At 44.6% G+C, this 14,892-nt stretch overlaps 1 protein-coding gene across 1 annotated transcript; it reads left to right on the top strand.

Annotated features, from left to right (window-relative positions):
* The first annotated feature begins 645 nt into the window (after window positions 1–645).
* Window positions 646–11,816, top strand: LOC149438158 (uncharacterized). The gene is made up of 3 exons (XM_089660176.1): window positions 646–703; window positions 6,572–6,691; window positions 9,444–11,816. Exons 1-3 carry the CDS (start codon window positions 646–648, stop codon window positions 10,100–10,102), a joined length of 837 nt encoding a protein of 278 aa, XP_089516302.1. The 3' UTR covers window positions 10,103–11,816.
* Window positions 11,817–14,892: the final 3,076 nt, after the last annotated feature.

Genomic DNA, 14,892 nt, shown 5'->3' with positions numbered 1-14,892 from the left:
GAATGGCTTCCCCCAGATTCAGCATCACCCATCATCCCTCCATTCACAGCCCAGGGTTCAGGTGGAAACAGCAAACTTAACAATGCCCTTGATTTTTTTTAACTGTTTTTCATTGAAGACCTCTACACTTTGATTGTGAACAAAAGCAATATTTATGCCCAACAATACATCTCTGCCAACTCAAATTCAAAGTTTGCCAGGATATTCGAGTTTGAACCTGTCACGGTTTCTGAATTTAAAGCTTTTTTTGGCCTAACCCTTAACATGGCCCTTACAAAGAATGAATTGTGCTCATTGGTCCACAGACCCGATTCATCATATGTCCGTGTTCTCTGCTGCAATGGCCAGGAGAAGATATGAGATATTAATGCATTTCTTGTATTTCAGTGATAATACACTCTGCCGTCCTCGGGGTGACCCTGACTATGATCAGCTCCACAAAATTCAGCCCCTCATGAACTACCTCTCTGAGAATATTGCAGATGTGTATACATCACAACAAAACATCTGCATGGATGAGTCCCTTGTACATTTTACTAGCAGGCTTGTAATCAAGCAATATCACCCCAGCAAGTGTGCCAGATCCGGGGTCAAAATGTGTAAGTTCTGTAAGAGCCACAGGCTATACATACCAATTTAGAGTTTATGAGGGAAAAGACAGTCAAGTGGAGCCCCCGATGTCCAGACTACATGGAGAGCAGTGGTAAGATAGTGTGGGACTTGTCACCCTTGTTGAATATGGGGTGTAATTTGTACGTGGACAACCTTTATGTGAGCGTGCAACCTTTTAGACATTTGTTCCTTCAAGAAATTGGCTGCTATGGCACCATATGAACTAATCACAAGGGCTTCCCCCAATGACTTGGTAACACCCCACTTAGGAGGAAAAGCCTGTTTGTGGAATGAACTACTTGCAGTAAAATGGAAGGACATACTGTATGTAATGTGTTCTTCCATTCACCCAGACACAATGGTCCAAATTTACATGGCCTCTGGTGTTGTTTAAATGCCTGTCTATGTCAATGTCAGAATACACAGATCAATGCTGTAGCTGATTGGTGTTCAAAGCAAACAACAGTTAACAATAACACACAGTAACATAACTCTTTTTTTTTTTTAACGTTCCAACTGTTTTTGTAACGTAACGTTTCAGAACAATAACCTTTCCAGCCTTTGATTTGTGGGTCTCTCAAAATGTGATAGACAGTTTCCTGACTACCTAACATCTTTAGAGACCCGTCCTGTGCTGAATTGCGTGGGCCCCTACACTGTGCCATGCTGTACCCTGGAGTTTCTCCCCTTATTCCATATTATTCTATATAAATATAATTTAAAATATATATTATTTACCAGACACAACATCATTTTTGGGGTGACTTTTGTGCTGAGGTAGGTGGGAGGACAGAACAATGCCTCTCATGCAGTCAGCTAACTGCATCTGGATTTGGGCTTTGGGCCGCAGTGCCTTCTGGATACTAAAAGGCCGTGATGATCTCTTCCTGATATTTTAGGAAGGATCCGGTTCTTCCAGTAGCTTTGTAAATAACAAAAGCATTGTATAGAGCCAATTGACATAAATATATAGATGCTTTTTTGTACCAATGTCTAGTTCTGAGGGTGGCTAAAAACTGCTTCATCATTTGGTTGTTGAAGTCTAAACCTCCCAAGTTTTTGGAAAATGAAGAAAAAAAATTATTTTTATTTTCATCTTTCATTTTTCAAAACCTTGTTACAAGAAAATGAGATCTTCAAAATACTTAACATGCCACTGATCAAATCCTTTGGTGTGTCTACTTTCCAAAAGGAAAAAAGGGGTCATTTGGTGGTGTTTGTTCTATTGGGGCATTTTAGAGTCTCCAAAACTGTGATAGGTAGTCAGGACATGCAATGCATAATTAAGGCCCCTTGAAAGCCTGAAGGTGCTGATTGGATTTTAGGCCCCTGTATGTAGATAGGCTGTACCTGTTTTGGGGTGTAATTCCACATATACTAATGGTATATGTGCAAAATATCTCATTAAAGTGACAACTTTTGTAAAGAAAAAAAATTGTCATATTTCAAAACTTGTGGCAAAAAATAAAATCTTCCATGGATTCAAGATGACTCCAGCAAATACCTTAGACTGTCTACTTTCCAAAAAAGATGTAATTTGGGAGGTCTTTGGTGTCCTGGCATTTTAGTGAAATGTAATAGGCAGTAGGAAAGTCAGAGCTGCTTAAAAGCTGCGTAGATTCTAGTATATATCCCGTAGTTTGTAGACTCTATAACTTTCACAAAAAATAATTAATATACACTTACTGGGGATTGTTTTCCAAAGACAAGTAGTGGAATACATTTTGGCCTGCATTTATGAAGAAATGTGATTTGATCAGATATTTTTAATAACAAAAAGTAGAAAATATTGTTTTTTTTTGTCTTTTTTTTCATTTATATGTAGCGCTACCCCCTCAAGAGCCGCTGAGTATTTTGGGTTCCCTGTTCACTTCTGAGCCCTGGCAGGTGCACAACCCCTGCTGACACCATTGTAATACCTTGGTCAGGTGTCCCCCCCTGGCTATAACACACAATAATCACATAGCATTGAATGAATAGTAAATCAGTCTGTATTAGAGTCAGATTAGCAGCAATATACACATGAAGAATCGACTGATTTGAGAAACTATGAACCGTTCAGGAGAAATAAACAACATATTACAGCACAACACCACGTTAAATAGACCAAATTGTCCTCCAGGACTCAGAGTTTTATTGTTTCTCTCCTACCCAGAGAACTTTCCCCAAACAGGCAGAAAAGGGGAGATTAGGAATGTTAGGCTCGCTCCCTTGTGGGCTCCCAGTAAACAGAACCAGTGCTTAACTCTCTGAGGGTTTCAACAAGCAGAAAGTCCCATATAAACCCCATCACCCAATGCAGGAAAGACTCTTCTGCTGGCTTTGGTGGAGTTCTTTACATTGGTGCACAGTGGAGGGGTCATCCCTTTTCTTCATGAGAAAATGTCCCTTCCCTGGTGATGAGGACACAGCAAGCAGAGTTCCCCTTCAATAAAGGCAGCAATCTAGGAGTTTACTTGGGTATGGTGGTTATTCAAACTGAGGAGGGTGAGAGCAGACTTCAGCAGAAGTATGTCCCTTTAGTGTGAGACTTGGCTGGTGGAACTTTGTGTAGAACAGGCCGGAGGTAATATGATTTTACCTTTTTCCAGTTCCTGCCAATCAGGCCACAGAATCTATTAGGGCTGATATACTGTGTGTGATACTTCAATGGGCTTCTGGTGTAGATAGGCCGCAGCACTGATTGGGCTACAGAGACTGTGTCTCTATGTGACAGTCTGTATTGTAAGAATCCTGGACTTAGTAACCGGCAACAACAACTATGGACCCTGTATCACATGGTGGTGTGGTGTGGGTTAGGAACTCTCTCACCAGTCCTTCAAAGTAGTGGTGTGAAATGATGTCCTTGTTGCTGGGGGGCCCCTTTTCTGGCTGTCTTCCCATAGAGATAGTGGTGCCGATGACTCGATCCACCTACATGCAGGATTGACTATCCTGCCTCTCTGTACAATCAACAATCTGGAAATTCCCTTCTCCATCCTCTGATTCAGTCTGATCCAGCCTGAGGCCTCCTGGATCGGCACTCTGTTCTCACACGCACCCTGCCTCTCTTCTCCTCTCCTCCTGGGCTTTTCTCCTTTTATATGCTCCAGCCCCTTTACTCACTGACTTGGGATCTGTAGTTCTATGTCAGCTGAACTGAATGAAGAAATCCTGCTTGCAGCATACAAGTCCCAGCATTCTCAGCGTTGCTGTACAATTTCCGGTGTCAGCTGAGCTGCAGAGCACAGCCATCTTGTGGCCATTTAACAATCTGCAATTAGTAACAATGTAGTGTGTTACATACATAAAAAACCCCAGTGGTGATCAAATACCACCAAAATAAAGCTTCATTTGTGTGAAAAAATGATATCAATTGCATTTGGGTTCAGTGTTGCAAGACCGAGCAATTTGCCGTTTAAGTAGTGCAGTGCTGAACAGCAAAATATAACCTGGTCATAAAGAGGTAATACCTTCTGGAGGTCAAGTGGGTAAACTGTGTGTTAGGTTCTTTACTGTTGGAGCGGTAAGCATGTGGAACTCCCTTCCACAGTTGGTGTGTCAGCGGGGAGTGTAGATACATTCACAAACCTTTTAGATGTGTTTCTTAGGGAACACAATGTAAAGGGATATGGAAGAGGATGGTGCCATAGACACGCAGATACACACACTGCGGCTGAACTGGAGGGACGGGTGTCTTTAGTCAACCTTACCGACTATGTAACCATTTATCATTCCTTGTCTGCAGATCTAAAACTCATCAAAGCCAGTTCAGAGACCAAACAAACCCAACAGAGAAAAGGGGATTTCTGATCCGGCAGACCAAGAGAGTTCTGGGGTCTAAACACTAAACAGTCTAAAGTAAACGTGTTCCCGTGGGGGGCGGTAGTTCTTAAGGTATAACTAAAGGGAAAACTTTTTTTTTAGGTTTGGATTAGAGAGGAATTAGAGCATCTGTCAGTTTTTATAGCGGTTTCAGCCCCCATTTGTCCTGGTGACCATTATAACCAATGAAAGAGAGTCCCAAATTTTGGGTTGACATCAGAACACTAATAGAGGGTATATCGTCCAATGGGGAAATTAGTTCTGGTGACACCCCAGAATTCCCTCACTTTGGGGGGATTTCCTCTCACTTGTTTTGGCTATGGGACAGGAAGTGAAGGGAAATCTCCCCAATGGGACACAGATGGCAAAAACACCTGACAGAGGTTATAACCCTCCCTTACTCTATCCAAAATGAAACAAGTGGTTTGTCTTTAGTTACACTTTAAATGTCCATCAACCCTCCTATTCCCCCCTCACATCCACATCCTATTATTGTGTGACCAATACCATCCAAATCATTCTTACTTTCATTTCCCAAAGTTATCCGTCTACAAGGAGACCTGTATAGATCACATGATGGCACCAATGAGGATGGAGGAGGACCGGAGTCACATGACTGAGAAGATACTAAACCTCACCCTGGAGATCATCTACCTGCTAACCGGAGAGGTGAGGAGGATTCTGGGAGGTCACATGACATCATTCTCATCTCTATTAATAAACACAGACCTGACCGAAGAGGTGAGGAGGATTCTGGGAGGTCACATGACATCACTCTTATCTCTATTAATAAACACAGACCTGACCGGAGAGGTGAGGAGGATTCTGGGAGTCTAACATGATATTCCTATTGGTTCCTCAATACAGAGATTTCCTCTTCTGAAGTCAGGTGATCATATGACCATCACAGTGCCTCCATGTGACTCCCTAAACCCTGAGAGACACAACATGCAGAAGATTCTAGAAGTCACCAAGAAGATGATGGAGCTGCTGACAGGAGAGGTGAGCGGTGCCGGGAATTCTGGGACATTTTCCAGTAACAGACAAGGGATGTGTCTGGATGGTGACTGTATCATTGTGTGTGTCAGGTTCCTATAAGGTGTCAGGGTGTCACTGTCTATTTCTCCATGGAGGAGTGGGAGTATTTAGAAGGACACAAGGATCTCTACAAGGACGTCATGATGGACAATCAGCCGCCCCTCACATCACCGGGTAAGAGGAGACTTTATTGTAAAGGAGAGAGCAGTACGGAGGATCCACCTAGATCCCCCATCATCTGATAAACACATAGAAACAATGGATTCAGTCAGTGTGTGTGTTTCCTACAGATGGATCCAGTCATGGGAACCCACCAGAGAGATGTCCCCGTCCTCTGTATTCCCGGGATTCCACACAGGAAGGTCACACCATCCCTCACCATCATCAGGTAGATGAGGAACAATCACTGATAGTATCATTAGGATCTGTACATTATCTGCATTGTTACCATTGATGTCATTTTATTATATATTCAGAGTGGAAACTTGAGAGATCCTAAAGTTGAGGTTAAAGAAGAGATAAAAGAGGAGGAGGATGAGGATGGGGGGATGGAGGAGTCAGAGCTTCTAAAAGAACACAAAGATCTGTACCAGGACACCATGGTGGAGTCATCCAGCTACAGGAACCCACCAGAGAGATGTCCCCGTCCTCTGTATTCCCGGGATTCCACACAGGAAGGTCACACCATCCCTCACCATCATCAGGTAGATGATGACAATTATTGGTAGTTGTGATTTATACACAGCATGTTTGTTACAATGAATGTTTTATTATATCTTTCAGAGTGGAATCCTCGGGGATGATAATATTGATGTTAAAGAAGAGTATAAAGAGGAGGATGAGGAGTATGGAGTGATGGAGGAGTTTTCAGAAGGACACAAGGATATGATGGAGCCACCTAATACCAGGAACCCACCAGAGAGATGTCCCCGTCCTCTGTATTCCCGGGATTCCACACAGGAAGGTCACACCATCCCTCACTATTGCAAGGTTGGTGGGATGGGGAATCTAGAACATGGACTTGAGGAGAAAATATGTGGATTTTTCATGTAAGCTTATATATTTTTTGTAAAATTTCTCATTTCCTTGATTTAGAGTGGAGATCCAATCGATATAGAATTTGAGGTGAAAGCAGAAGAAGAAGAGGCGTATGTGAGGGATGATCAGCAGTCTATGGAGGAGGATGGAATAACGGGGACATTTATAGAGGAGGACACTCCTACAGAGATCAGCACAGGTGGGTCATGAACACTAAATCCATTCCTCCACCCATACTGCTCACTGATTGGTCCAGAGTAGGGCGGGGACTGGGTGATATCAGCCTGTAATCCCCTGGTCACTTTCCTGAGCTGTGTTCCCCGTCCTGTATTCCTGGATTTCTCTCGGATAATCTTCCTTCTCTGTGCTGCAGACACAATTTATGTATCTAGACTGGATTTATGGAGGTTCTGGGGTTCAGCTGGCAGAAAAATGTTCATTTTCACTATAGACATTACTAGACCTAGGCACCTGGGGTGTGTGTCTAATGTCTTCTCCCCCATATCCGGGTCTAGTAAGATCTCTGACAGAACATTTCTCCCAGGGTTCCTTGCTCTGTGGTCTGCTGGCTGTGCCGGGTGGAGGGATATGTCTGTAGTGTCTCAGACCCAAGTCACTGAGTGCAGTCTCAGGAGATGGGAGGCAGCGGTGTGGGATCTCTGCAACTTGTCTACAGGAAACATTAAAAGCTCCACTGATTACTGAATACCGATATTATGAGTCCTGACCCTTATACTGTATACTCTATGTTGTACATTACATACTCCTGACCCCTGCACTATATAATTTACAGTTGTGTTCAAAATACTAGCAGTCAGACATCACTAACCGGATCAATCACTATTTTTGGTAGAAATTATATTTCTACATGGCAAATAATTTCCTATCAGGTGTAGTGGAGTCATAGAAATCCAACAGACCCGACAGTCATGACATGCATGCTGCTGATTCTGTGTCATTGAATCACTCATTGAAAGGGGCGTGTTCAATATAATAGCCGTGTGGAGTTCTATTAGTGACGTCATTCATTCTTTGATAAACAGGTGGCAATTATTGCCCTTATTTAAGGAAGGAAGGCAGCAAATGTTGTACATGCTGGTTACAGTGCATTTCTTTCTGAAATTCTGAGGAAAATGGGTCGTTCCAGACATTGTTCAGAAGAACAGCGTACCTTGATTAAAAAGTTGATTGGAGAGGGGAAAACATATAAAGAAGTGCAGAAAATGATCGGCTGCTCAGCTAAAATGATGGCAAATGCTTTAAAATGGCAACCAAAACCTGAAAGACGTGGAAGAAAGCGAAAAACTACCATTGGAATGGATAGAAGAATAGCCAAAATGGCAAGGACTCAACAATCAGCTCCAGGAAGATGAAAGAAGGTGTGACGTTCCCTGTGAGGACTCAGCCAACAATCAGCTCCAGGAAGATGAAAGAAGGTGTGACGTTCCCTGTGAGGACTGTTACAATTAGAAGACGCCGATGTGAAGCCAAGCTATCTGCAAGAAGTCCCCGCAAAGTCCCACTGTTGGGAAAAAGACGTGTGCTGAAGAGGTTACAATCTGCCAAAGAGCACATTGACCGGCCTAAAGAGAAATGGCGCAACATTTTGTGGGCTGATGGAAGTAAGATTGTTCTTTTTGGGTCTAGTGGGCGGAGACAGTTTGTCAGACGACCCCCAAATACTGAATTCAAGCCACAGTACACTGTGAAGACCGTGAAGCATGGTGGTGCAAGCATCATGATATGGGGATGTTTCTCATACTACGGTGTTGGGCCTATTTATCGCATACCAGGGATCATGGATCAGTTTGAATACATCAGAATACTTGAAGAGGTCATGCTGCCTTATGCTGAAGAGGAAATGCCCTTGAAATGGGTGTTCCAACAGGACAACGACCCCAAACACACCAGTAAATGTGCAACATCTTGGTTCCAGACCAACAAGATGGACGTTATGGAGTGGCCAGCCCAATCCCCGGATCTTCATCCAATAGAAAACTTGTGGGGTGACATCAAAAATGCCGTTTCTGAGGCAAAACCAAGAAATAGAGAAGAACTGTGGAATGTGGTCCAATCATCCTGGGCTGGAATACCTGATCACAGGGGCCAGAAGTTGAGGGACTCCATGCAACACAGATGTACAGCAGTTCTCAGAAACAGTGCGACTACAACCAAATATTCATGAAGTCATTCAAAGGAAAGCAAAATCTTCAAACATTTCTCAGTTTATATAGTGAATGTTTGAGTTTGTAAAGAAGAATACAAACACTGAGATTTTTTTGAACCGTCTAATATTCACTTTTCTTACATTTTTTTAGAGGAACAACACAAATTTGATGTATTTTTCTTCATGTTGTGATTTGGAATAGAATGTGTCGTGTTCCCAATGCATTTGTGTGGATGGAAATAAAAGCTATTAGAAGGATTTTCAGCTTTAGTCACTTTTTTCATCACACTGCTATTATTTTGAACACAACTCTATGTTATAAATTGCATACCACTGCTATATATTCTCTTTTGTTCCCCCCATTTCCTCCCAGCTGGACATTTTATATCGGATGATGTGATTGGAGCACAGACTTTTACATGGTGATAATAATGTGATAACATCCTCCAACTTTGGACCCTTAAACAGAAAGTGATAATGAGGGAGGAGTCAATACCCCAATGATGGTGGTCTTCAGGATCAGTCCATTCTTCATCTTGGTTGTTCTCCCCCCATCCTCACTCTCTGACCTCTGGTGGGGCTCAGCCCCGCTGTTCTTCATGACTAAATTATGGACTAAATAAGGAAGTGCAGTACTTCTTGTGTTGGGAAGATGGTGATGAGTGATAGAGGGGGTGGGGACCCTCATCCTATAATCCCCTCAGCTGCCTGATGTGGGCGGAGTCCTGGTTTGGGGGAACCAATCAGCTCCTGTCTAGTAATCCTCTTTGTCTTTGTATTTTAGTCCATGGCCGGGAGATGAGGAAAACCTCCGAGGATTGTCTCACTTTGTCTCCAGACTGGAAAGTAGAAGATGAGGACATCACACAATATAGTCCAGGAGAAAACCCGGCTCCCTCCAATGTCCATCCGGCACCACCCAGTGTAGATGGACCATCGGATTCCTCGTATCCTGAGGAACCTCAGAGTGTGCGGGACCGGGCCGGCCTTCCAACAGGGAAGAGCTTCTCCTGTACTGAGTGTGGGAAGTGGTTCTATTATAAATCTCATCTTAATTTGCATATAAGATCTCACACAGGGGAGAAGCCGTATGCCTGTCCTGATTGCGGGAAATGTTTTTCAGTGAAGTCCCATCTTTACAGCCATCAGAGATCTCACAAGGGGGAGAAGCCATATTCCTGTCCTGAGTGCGGGAAATGTTTTTCACAGACGTCCATTCTTTCTAAACATCAGAGATCTCACACAGGGGAGAAACCATATTCCTGTCCTGAGTGTGGGAAATTTTTTTCACAGAAGTACCATCTTTCTAGACATCAGAGATCTCACACGGGCGAGAAGCCATATTCCTGTTCTGAGTGTGGGAAATGTTTTTCAAGGAACTTCAATCTTTCCATTCATCAGAGATCTCACACGGGGAAGAAACAACTTTCCTGTCCTAAGTAAGGGAAATGTTCCTCACTGAAGTCCTGTCTTCCTGTACATCAGGGGTCCCACACAACCCTGGAGGTGTATTAGTGCACTGAGTGCGGGAAATGTCTTCTAGATGAATGTTGCTGGACATCCCAGCTCTCATGTGGGGAAGAAGCACACCCTGATATACACCTCAGATATACTCCATGGCTGATCTTCATCATGGAAGAAACAGTTGATAAGGAGATCAGAGGCCCCCAAAGACATGGATGAAGTGTGGGACCGGGTCAGCCATTGATATCAGGAGAAGAATATAAATGGAGTGTGAAATGCTCTGTAATGATGGAAAACATTCCCCCGGCTCAGCAAATCTCCTAATGACATCAGTGTTTTAGCCCCATTCACAGAGAAGGAATGGACAGGAGATAAAATCTCTCATACAGACAGAATGGTCATGTGACTTTATAAAGAGGAACGCCAGAAAATCACATCAATCAAATCTTCCAATGTGTTCTGTGCAATCTGCGTACACATGGGGGGAGGGGCAGACCCAGGGGCATCCAGTGAGAACACAGAGGGGGGCTGGCTTACCATGGTAGGCAGGAAGTGTCATAGACCCGAGCACCAGCATGTCCACCGGCTTCCATAAACAAGGGAGCTGGCCCAGCACAGAACTCCTGGGAAGACTTACCTGACGCCACTTTCCTGCTCCACTTTCCATCCAGCCAGTGATGGTCCTGCCGCCATTTGTTTTATTATTGGTGTATACTCTGATCAGCAGGAATCATTTCTCCTGAAGAAGTGAGCGCTGCACCACGAAACGCGTGGAGATGGATGACGCTGCTGGATCCTCCTTATGGTGCTCAGAATTCTGTCCCACGGTGATTGTTGTCCAGGAATTGTCCATTGATGGACTTTGTGAGAGATTTCATGGCCTTGTACACCTGCTGGGAGGGTTTTATGATTTCTACGCTGATTGGGAAGAAAACATTGGAAGATCTTTATTGATGTTTTTCTGGAGTTCCTCTTTATAAAGTCCCATGAGTCCCATTGTGTCTGTATGAGAGATTTCATCTAGGGTAAGGACTGACCTACACCCCATCCATGCACACTTACCTCTCCGAATCTGCTAAGGAATGGACATGCACTTTCACCAGGTGAATGGTTCCCCACATTCTTTATGAATAGACCCCCAAATGTCAGGAGACGTTTCTATAAAGACGGGAAGTATGGAGCAGAGAAATGAAGAGACCTCCCAGCAATGTTATTACCAGGCTGCAGCTAGGGGGAGCTCTAATGTCACCCCAGCAGAGGGATCCTATCTAGCCCACATTAACCCTCTCACTGCCAGAGCTGTTTCTGCATGATTTTGCACACATGGGAAAATGCAGATTTTGGTCCTGAAGATGAGATAAACCCCCAAACATCTATTCTGTGACATCAGAGGCCCTGGAGAATAAAATGGTGGTGATTGTTAAGGTGTTCCCCGTACACAGATTCCCCTTCATATCCGCCTTTATTTCCTCCTTTCCCCCATTTTCTATGTTGGGATCTTTTCTACAATACTTTGTTATAATAATGGAACACGTTGTGTATTGTATTGTACGCCAATAATAATGACTCCGCCCCCACATTCCAGACAAGGGATCTTCCTGACCAATCGGATTCCTTCCTTTACTATTTCCTGATTTTTATGCTTCAATCTTGTTAAATGTAAAATTATAATAAAACATTTATTGAACAAAAACTATTGTGTGTGTCGGTGCAATGACGGCAAACTTCAATATAGAACATTGCTCCTCGGTGACACCTCACACCCTTCAATAACGGCGCAGAGTGCGGGGGTCAGCAGTATATCATATACAGCCCACCATACAGAGTGCAGAGGGGGGCTGTAGTGTGCCCCCCTCCTGATCCATACCAGGCCACATGTCCACAACATGGGGGTCACCTTACCAGGGGGGATTCCCCCAGGCATAGCACCTTGTCACCTTGGCTGGTGGCTGTGGGGATCTGTGGGTGGGGGTCATATTGGATTCTGGAAGCCCCCTTTAATAACAAGGGGCCCCCATATACCCTCCCCCCATGTGAATGAGTATGGGGTATATAGTACCCGACAATAGCACCAGCCCAATGACAGCTCCCTAAACTGTCATCATCTACATAAGGGAAGGGACAGGGATGGTGGGACCTTATTACCCAAATGTGACCAGTGACCATATTTGGTCAGTGATGTCACTGCTATCCCCGCCCCCTTCCTTACATGGCAGGGATTCCCAATGACATCACTGATTCCTGGGGGTGTGGCCGCTGTACCCATCCATGTCTTCCTCAGGCACCAGTGACAGCGGGAAGCTGTTATATATAGAAGTGGTAGAAATGTCTCTTCTATATGTGATGATCGGCTCCTGCAAAACACGGGACCGGAACAGGCAAAGTTTGGTTTGTACTGTCGTCTCATCCCTACTCTCCGACAACTAAACCCAGAGATCATCCCAAGTGGTCATTGTATTTGTCCCTTACATTGGTGACCAATGAGAGAAGGACCCCTTATATCAGTGGTCATTGTATTTGTCCCTTACATTGGTGACCAATGGGAGAAGGACCCCTTATATCAGTGGTCAGTGTAGTGGTCCCTGACATTGGTGACCAATGGGAGAAGGACCCCCTTATATCAGTGGTCAGTGTAGTGGTCCCTTACATTGGTGACCAATGGGAGAAGGACCCCTTATATCAGTGGTCAGTGTAGTGGTCCCTTACATTGGTAACCAATGGGAGAAGGACCCCCTTATATCAGTGGTCAGTGTAGTGGTCCCTGACATTGGTGACCAATGGGAGAAGGACCCCCTTATATCAGTGGTCAGTGTAGTGGTCCCTTACATTGGTGACCAATGGGAGAAGGATCCCCTTATATCAGTGGTCAGTGTAGTGGTCCCTTACATTGGTGACCAATGGGAGAAGGACCCCTTATATCAGTGGTCAGTGTAGTGGTCCCTTACTTTGGTGACCAATGGGAAAAGGACCCCCTCATATCAGTGGTCAGTGTAGCGGTCCCTTACATTGGTGACAATGGGAGAAGGACCCCCTTATATCAGTGGTCAGTGTAGTGGTCCCTTACATTGGTGACAATGGGAGAAGGACCCCCTTATATCAGTGGTCAGTGTAGCGGTCCGTTACATTGGTTACCAATGGGAGAAGGACCCCTCATATCAGTGGTCAGTGTAGCGGTCCCTTACATTGGTGACCAATGGGAGAAGGACCCCTTATATCAGTGGTCAGTGTAGTGGTCCCTTACATTGGTGACCAATGGGAAAAGGACCCCCTCATATCAGTAGTCAGTGTAGCGGTCCCTTACATTGGTGACAATGGGAGAAGGACCCCCTTATATCAGTGGTCAGTGTAGTGGTCCCTTACATTGGTGACAATGGGAGAAGGACCCCCTTATATCAGTGGTCAGTGTAGTGGTCCCTTACATTGGTGACAATGGGAGAAGGACCCCCTTATATCAGTGGTCAGTGTAGTGGTCCTTTACAAAAGACTAGAAGGTTTAAAAAGAACTAAATGTGAATGAATCACCAGGACCAGATGGCTTGCATCTGAGAGTCCTCAAGGAATGTAGCCAGGTAATTGATAGTCATCCCTCATCTTTAGGAAAGCTTACTGACTGGAATGGTGGCAGCAGATTGGTGAAAAGCTAACGTGGTTCCAGTATTCCAGAAAGGGCCGAGATACATATCTGGAAGCTCCAAGCCAGTCAGCCTAACATCAATAGTTTGTAAACTATTGGAGGGATGATAAGGGACCATACCCAAGAATGTGCTGATGAACATAGTATCATTAGTAGTAACCAGCATGGATTTATGGGAAAAGATCGTTCTTGTCAGACCAACCTATTAACAATCTATGAGGAGGTGATCTGTGATCTGGATAAAGGAACCCCCGTGGATGTAGAAGGAACGAGGATTGTGTCACTTCCAGAGTCACTCAGATGTAAACAAGCCATTTCCAGCTTGTGAAAGCATCAGAATGTACTGATCTTGGTTTGATCGGATGTTTTTATGGTCAGATTGGGATCTGGGGTCCAATAGACCCCAGATGTCTCAGTAAAGAGAACCTGTCTGATAGCAATAAAAGTCCTGAAAAAAATTGGGACAGTGAAAAAATAGAAAGAAACTTTAAGAAATAATTAAAAAATGAAAGCACCCCCCCCCCCCATGTTTGCACACAAAGGCTAACACATACGGAAGTCCACCATGCATTGTAAACGGTGTTCTCACCACACGTGTCTCCACACAGGTATGGCTGGAAATGTCAGAGTAAGAGCGATAATTCCGGCATCAGACCTCCTGTGTACCTCTACACTGGTAACCTGAGTGACACCTATGGGGGGTATTTAGGCCCTGTAGTTTGGCGCCGTTCCACTGATGTTTGTAATTTTAACTTCTTCAGCCCCAGCCACTGCATATGTATGTTTGCAGGGCAGCACGGCTGCACAAAGCCACGTTTTAAAACGTGGTTTTGCAAAACAGGTAGGGGGCACGCACGAGGCGCGCGCCCGCCCTACCTGTCCCGTGGGTGTCAGCAGCGGGTCTCCACCGCCGGGTCATGGACAGTCATTACCGGCCGTTTTCCCGCGATTCGCGGTGATCGCTGACAGAGAGCAGGGCTGCATTGTTTATACACAGCCCTGCTTTCTGTCAGTTGCCTGTCAGCTCGTGACAAGCTGAAGAGGGAGAGAAGAGTTTCTCTCTCTTGATCAGCCTGCCCCCGTCCAGCACACACCCCGCCCCCTAGTAAAACACTCCCCTCACACAGTAAACCCT

This window comes from Staurois parvus, unplaced genomic scaffold, assembly GCF_062004578.1.
Source record: "Staurois parvus isolate SC_StPar_1 unplaced genomic scaffold, SC_StPar_1.0 ptg001208l, whole genome shotgun sequence".
Taxonomy (NCBI): Eukaryota; Metazoa; Chordata; class Amphibia; order Anura; family Ranidae; genus Staurois; species Staurois parvus.
This window is presented reverse-complemented; position numbering and strand designations above follow the sequence as displayed.

What these genes read in the sequence shown, in the direction of transcription:
- LOC149438158 (XM_089660176.1), top strand. Translation starts at nt 646, where the DNA reads ATGAGGGAAAAGACAGTCAAGTGGAGCCCCCGATGTCCAGACTACATG. An exon ending in AGACTACATGGAGAGCAGTG is followed by an intron (nt 704 to 6,571) that starts GTAAGATAGTGT and finishes CAATCGATATAG; the next exon opens with AATTTGAGGTGAAAGCAGAA. An exon ending in TCCTACAGAGATCAGCACAG is followed by an intron (nt 6,692 to 9,443) that starts GTGGGTCATGAA and finishes TTTGTATTTTAG; the next exon opens with TCCATGGCCGGGAGATGAGG.